Below are 14,499 nucleotides of genomic sequence, written 5' to 3'. Positions count from 1 at the left end.
AGGTTCAATTCCCAGCACCCACAAGACAGCTAACAACTGTTGGTAACTCCAGTTCCAGGAATCTGATTGTTCTTCTGGACTCTGTGAGTATTGCACACACGAGGTACATTGACATACATGCAGGCAAAACACTCATATGCATAAAACAAAAATAGTAATAAACAATAAAAAATTAAAAGGACAAATCATCACATAATTTTCAGAAAACATAAGTGAAAACTAAGCAGTAATAAAACTGAATGCTACATAGAAAAGATACGCAAAGCCATGACTGTATATTTTGGAAAAAAAATCAAAAGACAATCTGAAACATATGCCAACAAATTGGATACCATCAAAGAAAAAATAAAATAATCATGTGTTAATACAAAGACTCTCTTCAAAATTTTATTAGGAAATATCAGTTCAGGAGAAATAAAAATATTCCACTTTTCAAAGAGTAGTAGGAAAAGTTGCTATTTAAAGAAGGGGGGAGCTTCTGGAGCAATGGCTCACTGCTCATTGGTTTAGAATACCGACTGCTCCTGCAGAGGACCTGGGTTTGATTTCCGGCACCCAAATGGCAGATAATAACCATCTATAACTCCAGTTCCAAGGTATTCAATGCCCTCTTCTGACCTCCGCAGGCACTGCATGGCATGGATGTACTTTCACTCATGCAGGCAATAAACTCATACACATATAATACAAATAATAAAGAATAAATAAAATATTTAAAGAGTCTCATACAAGAACTCTAAGCTTAGTGGGCCACACTCAAAATGTATACATGAAAATAGAAGATAACTTTTTGATAAGTGGCCCAGGGATAGAGGGAGAATGATAGGAGAATGGGTTGAAAACAACCAAAATTATGCATTATGAGTACATGATGTGTCCCAATAGCTCTCTTTAATCTCCAATATTTGTCTATAGCCATATTGCTTTCTCATGAAAGCAGAAATAAATTCTACAAAATACTTACAAATTCCACAAATTGGGTTAAATTTTATCTATTGAAGAAAATGAACCACTTTCTGCTAGTTCTACTTTAATCTTAACTGAGAAGAATAAAGTTCAAGGTGACATTAGTTTCACCTTTACTTATAGTGGGAAGAAAGTCAGAGCATTAGTCATCATACGGCATTCCTAGTAATCCTATTCTAAACTCGAAGGAAAACACGTCTACTTTGATTGTGTTGTACAAAGGAAAGAATGGACACTAAAGAGATGGCTCAGTGGTTAAGAGGGCACTGGTTTCTCTTTCAGAGGACCCAGGTTCGTTTATCAGAAGTAACATGATGCTAGCCACTGTTAGTAATTATAGTTCCAAGGGATTTGACACCTTCTTCTGGCCTCCAAGGCTATGAAACACAGATGTGGAGCACATGAATACAATGAAGGGAAAGGAGTCATACACACAAAAAATAAATCTTAGAAGAAAGAAGAGAATGCCTAGAGATGCACTGAGTAGATGACATCATCCAGATTCTTGCTTTATAATAATAACATGTTCATCCAGGAAACCGTCTTATTCGATCTCTGGTTAACATCTTACACCAGAGATTTTGCATAGAATTTTTCATTTCAGAATTTCTCAAGGTATATATCAAGGGATTCAACATAGGAGTGATGACTGTATAAAAAACAGCAATAGACTTATCAATAGGAAAGTTGGAAACAGGTCTAGCATACATGAAAATACAGGGGACGAAAAAGCAGACAACGACCATGATGTGGGAGGTGCAGGTGGACAGGGCTTTGCGCCTCCCTTCCTGACTGTGACTCTTCAGAGAATTTAGAATGATTCCATAGGAGACTAAGAGAAGGATAAAGATCACCGTACAGATTACTCCACCACTGGCAGCTACAGTGATGCCAAGGATAGGTGTCAGTGCACACAAGTCTTAATAACGGGTACATGTCACACATGAAGTGGTCAATAACATTAGGACCACAGAAAGGAAGGTTATAAACAAAGAGAATTTGAACCAAAGAGTGTGTGAATCCCCCAGTGCAGGCCACCACTACCAAGAGTATGCAAATTCTTCGATTCATGATGGCCACATAGTGCAGTGGTTTACAGATGGCCACATAGCGATCACAGGCCATTGCCACCAGAAGGAACGCATCAGCACCACCAAATAAATGCTCTGTAAATAGCTGTCCCATGCATGATGTGAAGGAGATAGTCTTTTTGTCACAGATTAAGTCCATGATCAAATTGGGAGAGATGGCAGTGGCATAAACAGCATCCAGAAGGGAAAGACAGGCTAGGAAGAAGTACATTGGAGAGCCCAAGGAGGGGCTGGCAATAACTGTCACTATAATGAGCAGGTTGCCCACAATTGTCACAATGTAGATGAATAAAAACATGACGAAGAGTACTTTTTGTAGACCAGAATCCTGAGTGAGGCCAAGGAGGACAAATTCTGTGACATTCCTGCTCTGTCCCATTGACCTTTCTATAAAACTTGTTTAGAGATGAATATTCAGGAAAACAGCACCTGTGATGAATTTTTGAACACAACCATGAGTCTATTACAAAATATACACATATTCCTCACCATCTTTTACAATGGTGAACCTGAAATAGACATTTTGTAAGAAGTTCTAAATTCATTTGACAAGGAGCACAGTGCGCCTTCCATTGAAAATTCCACTTCCTATCAAATGTTTTAGTTGCGCCTCTGAGTGAAGGCTCTAAATCAAGTCTGAGTGAATCTCTAGACCACAGTAATTAATGTCCTGAAACTTAATGCTGAAAATGGTTGAAAATGTTGAAAATCCAGATATGAAAAATGTCAAACTGAAAAGGCTCTTTCATTTTATAAATGCACTCTGTTTGTAAAAGAAAATTTCAGTATGTCAAATAATAAGATAACTATGTGAAACTGGTTGTATTGTCAAGAAGGATTTTGAAATATTTGCAGCACTACAGGAATATCATTGTTATAATATTGTATTATATATTTGACATGTTTTAAAGCACTTAACAGTTTTCATGGATATGCCTTTAGATTTTAAGAGATCACTTTATATCATATATCTGTTTAGGAAATGGTCTTGAAGAGTTCTTTAATTTGATTCTGATTGTCATACACTTCAGGATTTGTAATCCTATCTATTTTATCCTTGTCTATTCTCAATTGCTAACATATTTATATCCACTATTCATTTTGAGTAAATATGACTTAACTGAACTGTTCTAACACATGACTGGTACCAACTTTAGCTGCAAATTCTATATTGTTAGAAACTTAGGAATTTGTTAGTTTCTGAAAGTGGAGAAATAGAAACTGATGAGATAACTAGAAAACAATAAATCTTGGTATTGGGCTTAAATCATCCTGAGTTGGTTCAAGTAGAAATTTTGTGCCCAAGTCTAGAAAAGCAACATACTGAGGGGACAGTCCATATTAAATTTTTAAAAGACATGAATCTGTGTTGATTTTGAAATGTAACAAGCATATATCAGTATACAAACCAAAACATAAAAGATAAAAGAAGATGCGTTCAGAATCCCTTCCAGGGAAACTATCTCAAATTATATGTAGCATGGCCTCATTCTAGTCTATGAATCTTTTTTCTTCTCTTTTTCCATGTATCAGAGTAATACATTTTATTCATAATTTTTAAACTAGTAATCAATGATAAATACATTGTGATTAACACTATTTTCAAATAATCTCTCCAATTCTTTTTACCGGACACTGAGAAAGAGCAAAGGACAATGGAAAATAATGTGGACTCTATAGACATATCACTTGTATTGAAACCTCATTCAATTGCTACAGGATGACATTGGACCAAGTAATACACCTCCCCATGCCTATGCTTCACCATTTATAACACACACTTAGTACATACTTACCTGATACTTTATGGTTGTTATGTGTAAAGTGCCTAAAGTACTGTTCGCAATTTAATTAATTCAATGCAAATGACTGCCATCGTAAATGCTTTTTATTGTTTCACTATATCCAAAGAAGAATAATCACAATCTTTGTGTATAAAATAAAAATTATCAACAATGCTCAGGAAATAAATAATAATATATTTTGTAATTAATGAACACTGCCAGAGACATAAGACTAAGTTGTATGTCATAGGAATTATATATTTTACTATTTGTAGGTACTATGAATTTTGAATCTTAAAAGCATATATTTTTGCTAGAATCAAGCAGAAGATTCTATTCAGGAAGATTTACTAGTGGGGACAGATATAAAGAGAGGTCTAAGCTTTATTGAGAAGCTTATCAACATAATCCTTCTATAACAATCATTCTTCTGACAGCTAACATCTGATTCATGGATTTGTATTTACAGAAGCTACAGATTGGAACCAGCACACTGTTAAGTTTCTGTGATGTTAGTGCTGTCACTCTCAATAACTACCAGCACTGTATTTCACCAGATCAAGACCGTTGCTCAGTTAAATATTGTCACAATACAATAAAATAGAGTCCTGAAATTGTGTTATGCTATATAATTTATATTTTCAATGATTTCATTTGATACTGGCTCCTAGAATAAAAGACAATGATGTGCTTTCAACCTCAATTATCACAAAAGCACATCAGTAAAAAATTTATCCAAAGATATTTTTTAAAAGGTAGTATTTTAATGTTTGTGAATTTAGATAAAGTAGAAAGGTACTCTCTGATCACTGGATTCACAAAATATACATACTGACATCTTTGTAAGAAACATTTAAGCTTCACATATGAAGGTCTACATGAGGCATATCGAACATGGTGAAATTCATTTTGTTTGTTACACTCTAACAAACACATTATACAAAATTTTAATTTTTCTCATAAAAGCATACCTACAATAACATTTCTTTTCCACAACTCATATAAAATATACTACTCACAAAACAAAAAAAAATGAGTCAATTAAGTTTTGTTACTCATGTAGCATCAATATATTTTTCAAAGTGAAAAATACACAGCGATCAAGTTACAAAATTAAACTAAATATATTATATACTCTATTTAATTTCTAAGTTTTAGCATGTTAATTTTCTCAATTAAGATACCTCATTTGAGACTATCTGACATTTAATATATTGGCCTTAATTCACTATGACACACACTCAACTAATATCACTAATCTCCTGGTTCATGAATGCAATTGGGTTGCTCTTACTCAAAAATTTATTTCTTCTCTTGCTGAGAAAGACTGCATTTAATACAGTGATAAATATCCTCAAGAAGACAGATATAAATCACTTAAATGCAATGTTAATATTTACTAAACAAAGCTAAATATTCTTACCTTCTCTGAAACTATCCATGTAGAAAAATATAGATGCAAAATTTACAAAACTATGCAAAAAATAGACCTAATCTGTGTAAATAAACTTTTCTCAAAATTCAGTTTTTAAGACACAAATGAACAAAACATTAAAACCTAAAGAGAAGTGATTGAGGTTTTTTTTTTTCCTTTCAGTCAGTAATGGTGCAAGAAAACAAAAAAACTTTAAGGCATTACAATTACCTCTATGTGCCATTCTATTAAATGTTTACATAACAATGGAAAGATTGAGATATGCTCTCATAGGAAAAGAAAACAGAAAAAACCTACAATACTGACAGAATTCTCTCCTAAGTAGAGGGAGATCTCTTCAACCTTCACTGTTTAGAAATGAATTATTCTAAGGCCCTTCTTTCCTTTCTAAAAACATATACTTTAATTTTACACCATCACTCAGACAAGTAAGATCAATCACAAACTTATATAAACAAAATGTCAAATTTAATAAAATATCATACTTTTGATGAAAAAATCCATAATGAGATGATTGATAAATTAACAGTTCAACAAGCGCACATTCTCAAATACTTAGGTAAGACAAGTAGCATTCTAACTAGACTGAAGGAGGAAATTTCCCCAGATCTTTTACCCAGCCACATGCCAGCAGTGCAGAGCATGACTCAGACAGTCAGAGAGACTCTGTCAAAGAAGTCCGAGGCCCCAGGAAAGAGAATTTGCACTAGCAAAGTCAGTTGTAGTTGACATTATAATTCCTAAAACAAGAAAGTCAATGTTATTTCTACACTTTTTATTGGAATGGAGCCTGTTACTTGAAGACCGAATCTCTGTGAATTTGACAGAGAATTCTGTGAAATCAACAGGTAATAATTTTGTTCCATTCATTCAATCCCAACATCAGAAACTAGATTATGACTTGTTAGTGGAGGGTGTGGGTAGTCTCAGGCCAGGGAATTCAAACAGAAAGTAGAACTGAATTACTGAAATCTTTTTCATCTGGAAGAACACATTGACTTAACAGAATATTCATTCTGTGCAACAATGAATAATACACATTTTTCTTCATGGTGAATAGAATATCTTATAAAGTGGATCACCATGAAGACAGGTAGGCATTGGGGCATCACTGGACAGGACAGCTAGGAAAAAAATGATGATCTTTGAGTTCAGTTAGAGACTTTGTCTCAAAAATAAGACAGATGGTGATAGAAAAAGAGACCTCAGGCCTCCACACACATCTACATGGGCACACACATGTAATTAAAGCACATGAACACACACACACACACAGAGACTATCAGGATTCAGCAATAAAATCAAAAAAGAAAACAATATATCAATTTCTATGAGAAAGGTAGATCTAAACTTTATCAGCACAGGGGCAGGAGACATAGCTCAGTGGTTAAGAGTACTGGCTGCTCTTGCATAAGACAGATGGTGATAGAAAAAGAGACCTCAGGCCTCCACACACATCTACATGGGCACACACATGTAATTAAAGCACATGAACACACACACACACACACACACACAGAGACTATCAGGATTCAGCAATAAAAAAAGAGAAAACAATATATCAATTTCTATGAGAAAGGTAGATCTAAACTTTATTAGCACAGGGGCAGGAGACATAGCTCAGTGGTTAAGAGTACTGGCTGCTCTTGCAGAGGACCTGAGTTTGGTTCTCAGCACCCACATGGTGGCTAATGACTGTCAGTATCTCCAGTTCCAGAGGTTCCCAAACCCTCTTCTGGCATCCAGGAGCATTGCATGCACAGGGGCACTTAGATACATGTAGGCAAACCACTCGTTACCATACATCATGACAATGTTGGTTTCATCCCAGAAATGCGATTGTTGTTTCATGCATGGACTTAATGACAGAAATCACATAATCATCTCAAAAGAAAGAAAAGGCATCTGAAAAATTGTGTGTATTGGTATTAAAAGTTCTGACGATGGTAGAAATAGGGAAAAAATCTCACTATTATAAAGGATGTGAATGTTAAATCTATAGCCAAGTATATACTAATCAGTACTGACACTTTCTTCCCTTTTATTTGGTATACTCCTTGATATCTTAGCTAGAGCAGTAACACATAAGAAAAATAAAAGAAAGAAAAGTGATAAACCTAGGAAAGAAAGAAGTCCAGTGACCCCTATTTGAAGAGGACATGATTGTGTAATTAAAAGACCCCGTAAAATCTTGAAATGGAGAGATAGCTCAGCAATTAAGAGCACTGACTGTTCTGACAGAAGACTGGGGTTCAAATCACAGCACCCACATGATGGCTAACGATTGTCCATAACTCCAGTTACAGGGGCTTTGATGCTCTCTTCTGTCCTCCACAGCCACTGCACCACACAAGTGTACTTACATGCATGCAGGCAATACACTGATACACAGAAAATAAAATGTAATAAATGAAATAATATAAAAAATTTTTTAAAATAAATAGAAAACCCTGTAAAATCAAATGGAACATTCTTAAATCTGTTAACATACTTAATGCAATTTTACAGGACATAATATCAACATAAAAATCAGTAGTTTTTCTGTATATGAATAAGAAACATAAGAAACTTATCAGAAAGAAATTAGAAAATATATGACTTTCAAATTATACCTAGCAAAAATAAACATAACCAAAAGCATACACTAGGAAAAAAAGATTCTTCAACATAGAGTCATAGAAAGATGAAATCAAATGCATAATTATGACATTTGATATAGAACTCTAAGCACAAAAATCTTTTAAAAGCAGTTCAGAAACAATTCATATTCTGACACTGCTAGAGAAAAACATAAAGAAAACAATTATACAAGGTAGTCAGTTGATACCTGAAAAGTCCTCTGGTAGCATAGAAAATAACCAGAAACTAATAAAGGGAATTATATGAAATTAAAATCTTCTTTCTGAATAACAAAGAAAAGTATAAGTAGAGAGAAGAGATGTTATAAAATACAGGAGAAAAGGGGTTAAAGAGATGGCTCAGCTTTAAGAGCACTGCCTGCTCTCGCAGAGCACCCAGGGATCACTTCCAGCACTCACATGACAGGTATCGGTGGAGCACAAGACCCATGTTGACTCAATCAGACAAGAGTCCGGTGTGGAGCAAGAGAAAGAGCCAGACTGCTCTTTCTGGGGACTGCTGATAACTGATTACTGCTGGATGAAGGAAAGTAGACTTTCCTTAAGATTTCTAGATGGGCGACTAGACTCCAGTGGATAAACTTGCACCGGACACCTGGGTACAAATGCTTGCCAGGATAACTTAACATATATGACAAAATGCATGAGGTTCAGGGGGAATAGGGGAAGTATGTGGGGTATGGATGGGGAATATGTCTAAGTGTGATTAAGAAATATATGAAATCCATAAAGCTCAATAAAAATATTTTTAAATAATAAATTAAAAAACAAAGAAAAAGAAATACTAATACACACACAGCAGGTAATATGCAGCATTCTCAAAACAAGAAAATCACAAAATAATCAGTTTTGGAAAGAAAAACAAAATTCACCATTCTCTATTATACTAAAAGACTAAAAGACTATTATACTTAAAGACTAAAAGTCTTTAAAGGAAGACACAATAGATGTCAGTGGAGCAACAGAAATTAACGAGAATCTCTGAAATATATGTGAACAAGTTGGGTAACATCAAAGAGAACATAAATTTCAATACAAAGACAATTTCTTCAAATTTTTAGGAAATTTCAGTTCAGTGGAAATGAAAATATTCCACTTTTCAAAAAGAGTAGTAGGGATCATAGGCAAGCAGTGGATGGATTTGCACTGAAGGGCATCTGGGTACAAATGTTTGACTGAATAGGAATTAATGTGTAGGTGGAATAAATACATGAGTGTAGGAGGCTAGGCATGAGACCAACAGCACAGGCCACCCTGCTTCCTGTTGATGAGCAGGAAGGCACTGACCAGAAATCTGCCCTGGAAGCTAGAAACCAACAACACATCCACAGCTCCAATAGAAGGACTCCAATGGGACATAAGGGAACAGTGGGAGGAGGGAAGGGGGTATAAAGGAGACGCCTGTGTTCACAACAAACGAGCTCGCTTGCACATTGCCAAATGAGTGTCCCGGAGTCTGTGTCCTTGACTTCGAGCCTACTTATCCCCTGTCCCCGCGGGGAGAAGGTCAAAGGTACCTTGGCTGCAACACATGAGGTCTGGTGGGTGGATGGAAGGGGCATGGAGTGGGGAGGGGAACCAAATTTTATTAAGAACTGTTGTCTGAAGTTACAAAAGCTCAGTAGTTTTTTTTTTTTTAAAGAGTAGTAATAAAAGTTTTACATTAAAGCATAAGAAGGAGTCTTCTCACACAAACTCTAAGCTCAGTGGTCCACATTCAAAATGCATGAAAGAAGAACTGGGATTTGAGAAGTGTCCCAGAGATTGAGGGAGACTGAAAGGAGAATTGGTTGAAAGCAAGAAAAATTCATAGTTCAATGTATGAAACTACAAAATAATAAAAAAGGAAAAAAGTATATTTTGAGACTACATACAATTGTAATTAAATTTCTTATAACTATTACTGGGAAAATGTTTCAATTTAGGATTAATTTTGGGAAAAGATGCAAGAATGGCATTAGGATGATACACAAAAATAGCTTCAATGATTTCTATAATAGATAAGGTAAGACCTACAAAATAAATGAAAAAACACATAGTGTTGGATAGCACAACTTTATAATAGTTTAAAAATAACAAAAGTTGCAAGGTACAATTCTGGTTAGAAAAGGAAAAATTATATATTATCTCTTTACATTTATTCATCCCAGTTACTTTCAGTCTCAAACGCATAGACATACACTTCCAGGTAATAAAACTACATCATATTTGGTTGCTTGTGATAAAGTTTCTACGATCTTTAAACAAAAGTAAAACAATGGGTAAGTGAAATGATGAACGAGTGAATGTGTAAATTTAAGAATACTCTTTTTATGTATCTATCTATCTACCTATAGCATACCAACACAGTATATGCTTTAAGTGCAGACAATATGTATTTCAAAATAAGAATGCAAGACAAGCCCAGAATATGATCTCCTGCAAATCTAAATACTTCCATATTCACTGAAAGCAAGAGTAACTTCCTCATGGTTTGTGTTGCTTGGATATGGCATTGGATTGAGAAGTATTTGCTTTTGTTTTACAAATATTGGTATCAAAATGTTGATATGAAAATGATTTTTAAGTCTGTAAGTAAATTATTGAGTTTGAATACAACATTTAAAAACATGGTACATCTGCAAAATATATTTATGGGCCAATTTCTTCACCAAAATGAAGAAAGTGTGGGATACACCTGCTCACTAAAAATGACACAATTGAGCATGTTAACCAGTAAGGAATATTATAAAATTTTTGATAATGAGTTTAGTGTGGCCTTCCAGGACTACTATTATCTACTTTCATAATATATTCAATATATAATTATCATTTTTATTTTAAGTGGATGAGTATATTGCCTGAATGTAGGTAGGTGCACCCTGTTATGCATTGTCCATGGAAGCAGAAGTGGGCATCAGATACCCTAGAACTGGAGTGATACCATATGGGTGACTGGGACTCAATCCCGGGTCCTCTTCAAGAACAACCAGTTCTTTTAACCCCTGAACCATCTCTCCAGCCCCTCATCATATATCTGGGTAAGCATTTTATCATCTGTTATCCATGCACAATGAACTAAAAGGGCACTGGTACTTACAAAAAGAACAGAAGTGATTCTAAAGCACTGAGAAAAGAAATGACATAAATCTGTTGTACTCACAGACTAATAATCAATATCCCAAAAGCTCTCTTTAGTCCCCAATATTTGTCTGTTAGCCATATTGCTTTCTCATGAAAGCAGAAATAAATTCTACATAAAATCTTATAAAGTCCACAAATTGGGTTAAATTTTATCTATTGAAGAAAATAAATGACTTTCTGCTAGTTCTACTTTAGTCTTAAATGAGAAGAAAAAAGTTCAATGTGACCTTTGCTTTATGTCTACTTACAGTAGGAAAAAGTCAGGGCATTAGTCATGTACCATAATCCTAGTAAGCCTATTCTAAACTCGAAGAAAACCGCATCTATTCTGATTGTATTGTATAAAGGAAATCATGGACAGTAATGAGATAGCTCAGTGGTTAACAGAGCACTGGCTGATCTTGCAGAGGATCCAGTTTCCTTTCTCAGAAACAACATGATACTAACAACTGTTGGCAATTCTAGTTCCAAGGAATTTGACACCTTCCTCTGGTCTTTACAGGCAATGGAACACATATGTCGAGCATATACATACATGCAGTGAAGCAGTCATTACACACAAAAATAAATCTTAGAAAAAAGAAGAGAATGCCTAGAGAAGCACTGAGTAGATGACATCATCCAGGTTCTTGCTTTATAATAATAACATGTTCATCCAGGAAACCGTCTTATTCGATCTCTGGTTAACAACTTACACCAGAGCTTTTGCATAGAATTTTTGATTTCAGAATTTCTCAAGGTATATATCAAGGGATTCAACATGGGAGTGATGACTGTATAAAAAACAGCAATAGACTTATCAATAGGAAAGTTGGAAACAGGTCTAGCATACATGAAAATACAGGGGACGAAAAAGCAGACAACCACCATGATGTGGGAGGTGCAGGTGGACAGGGCTTTGTGCCTTCTGGCAGCTACAGTGATGCCAAGGAAATAGGTGTCAGTGCACACAAGTCCTAATAACGGATACATGTCACACATGAAGTGGTCAATGACATTAGGACCACAGAAAGGAAGGTTATAAACAAAGAGAATTTGAACCAAAGAGTGTGTGAATCCCCCAGTGCAGGCCACCACTACCAAGAGTATGCAAATTCTTCGATTCATGATGGCCACATTGTGCAGTGGTTTACAGATGGCCACATAGCGATCACAGGCCACCGCCACCAGAAGGAACGCATCAGCTCCACCAAATAAATGCTCTGTAAATAGCTGTCCCATGCAGGATGAGAAGGAGATGGTCTTTTTGTCACAGATTAAGTCCATGATCAAATTGGGAGAGATGACAGTGGCATAAACAGCGTCCAGGAGGAAAAAACAGGCTAGGAAGAAGTACATTGGAGAGTCCAAGGAGGGGCTGGCAATAACTGTCACTATAATGAGCAGGTTTTCCACAATTGTCACAATGTAGATAAATAAAAACATTACGAAGAGTGCTGTTTGTAGAACAGGATCCTGATTGAGGCCAAGGAGGACAAATTCTGTGACATTCCTGCTCTGTCCCATTGACTTTTCTATAAAACTTATTTAGAAATGAACATTCAGGAAAACAAGACCTGAGATGAAGCTGTGAACATAACCATGAGTCTATTTCAGAGTTTACACATGTTCTTCACCATCTTCTACAGTGATAAACCTGGAATATATATTTAGTAAGCAGCTCTGAAAATACTGTACCTTCTATTGAAAATTCCATCTCCCCTCAAATGTTTTAATTGAGCCTATAAATTAATATTCTAACTCAAGTCTCAGTGAATCTCTGGAGCACAGTAATTCATACCCCAAAACTTATTATTGAAAATATGTTACAACTCCAAAGATATCAAAAATGGCAAACTGAAAGGTGTCCTTCCTGTCAGAAATGCACTTTGTGATGTAAAATTTTCCAGTGTATTAACTAGTACTGACTTATTACTTGTAATTGGTTGTAGGCTGAAATACCTTCAGTGTGACCTCATTCTCGTCTGCTTATGTTTCCCCCTTTTTCCTGTATTACAGTGCTACAGAAATTTTGAAGGCTGTAGTCTTCACTTTTATACTACTAATCAACGGGCAATGCACGGCGATTAACACTATGACCAAACAACGCCTCCAGTTTTTTCATTGTGTAGTACCCAGGTAAGAACCAGGGCCTTGGGAAAGAGCAAAGGGCAGTGCAGAATAATTTAAACTCTACAATTATCTCACTTGTATTAAAATCTCATTCACTTGCTATGGAATTACATTGAACCATATAATACACTTCTCATGCCTATATTTCATTATGTACAACTGGAACATGTGCTTAGTACATACTTCCCTGATAGTTTGCTGCTGTTGTTGTTACATTTAGAGTGTTGAAAGTGCTGTTTATCGTTTAATTCTATACAGATGATAGCCATTATACATGCTTTCTAGTGTTTCACTATAACTAAAGAGAAATGCATTATCAAAAACCTTGTGCATATAATAATCATTACTATTGCCCAGAAAATAAGCAATAATATACTTTGTAGTTAATAAACACTGATTGAGACATAGGATTAAGTTGTATATGATACCATTGTACAAATTGTTTTACTATTTGAAAGTTCTTGGAATATTTAGCTGTGAAGTCTTGTATTTTTTTTTTTTTTTTTGAGCAAGAGGATTCTATTTGGATAGATTAAGGAGAGGGGAAGAACATTTGAATTGTGTCTGAGATTTACTGAGAAGATGAACAAGGCATTCATTCTAAAAGTGTCATTCCCCTTATGGCCAACATCTGACTCAGGGAACTGCACAGGTAGAAGCTACAGACTGGAAACAGCTCACTGTTGAGTTCCTTCAATATTTAGTGAGTGCTGCCATTCTCATTAACTATCACTGTTGTATTTCATCCGATCAAGAAGGCTGTTGGTCAGTTTAATATTTCCATAATACAATAAAATAGAGTCTTTAAGCTATGTGTTATGCTATGCAGTTTATATATTCAATGATTTGATTTGATATTCTAAAAAGAGTAGAAGACAATGACTGTGCTTTCAACATCAATCATCACAGAGCAAATTAGTAGGAAAACTAATCCACATTTTAATAAACACCTGGCAGTAAACATTTGTTTTTACTCCAAGTGAAATAGATGAAGCACTCCCTGACCATGGGATTCGTAAAGTATATGTACTGACATCTTCATCCGAATCATTTAAGATTCACACATAAAGTCAATATTAGGCTTCTAGAACACAGATGTATTTATTGTGTTACACTCTAACAAACGTATTACATGAAATTTTTAAGTTTTCTCATAAAAAATATACTTATAATAATAACATTTCTTTGTTACAGTTCATGTAAAATATACTACTCACAAAACAAAATAATGAGGACTGGAGTGATGGCTCAGCAGTTACTAGCACTGGTTGCTTTTGCGGAGGACTGGGGTTCGATTCTCAACACCCACATGGTGGCTAACAACCGTCCATAACTCCAGATCCAGAGGA

At 35.2% G+C, this 14,499-nt stretch overlaps 1 protein-coding gene and 1 pseudogene across 1 annotated transcript; both read right to left on the bottom strand.

Moving 5' to 3' along the window:
• Window positions 1-1,493: 1,493 nt before the first annotated feature.
• LOC103742587 lies at window positions 1,494-2,436 on the bottom strand (annotated as a pseudogene).
• A 9,253-nt stretch (window positions 2,437-11,689) lies between these two features.
• On the bottom strand, window positions 11,690-12,544 carry LOC103742586 (olfactory receptor 4A5-like). Its single transcript, XM_008843678.1, has one exon. The coding sequence runs from the start codon at window positions 12,542-12,544 to the stop codon at window positions 11,690-11,692; it is 855 nt and encodes a 284-aa protein (XP_008841900.1).
• Window positions 12,545-14,499: the final 1,955 nt, after the last annotated feature.

The sequence above is a fragment of the Nannospalax galili genome, unplaced genomic scaffold (assembly GCF_000622305.1).
Source record: "Nannospalax galili isolate Female #2095 unplaced genomic scaffold, S.galili_v1.0 scaffold1200, whole genome shotgun sequence".
NCBI classification, from domain to species: Eukaryota; Metazoa; Chordata; class Mammalia; order Rodentia; family Spalacidae; genus Nannospalax; species Nannospalax galili.
Note: the sequence above shows the minus strand (reverse complement) of the source record. Positions and strands in the feature narration are given on the sequence as shown.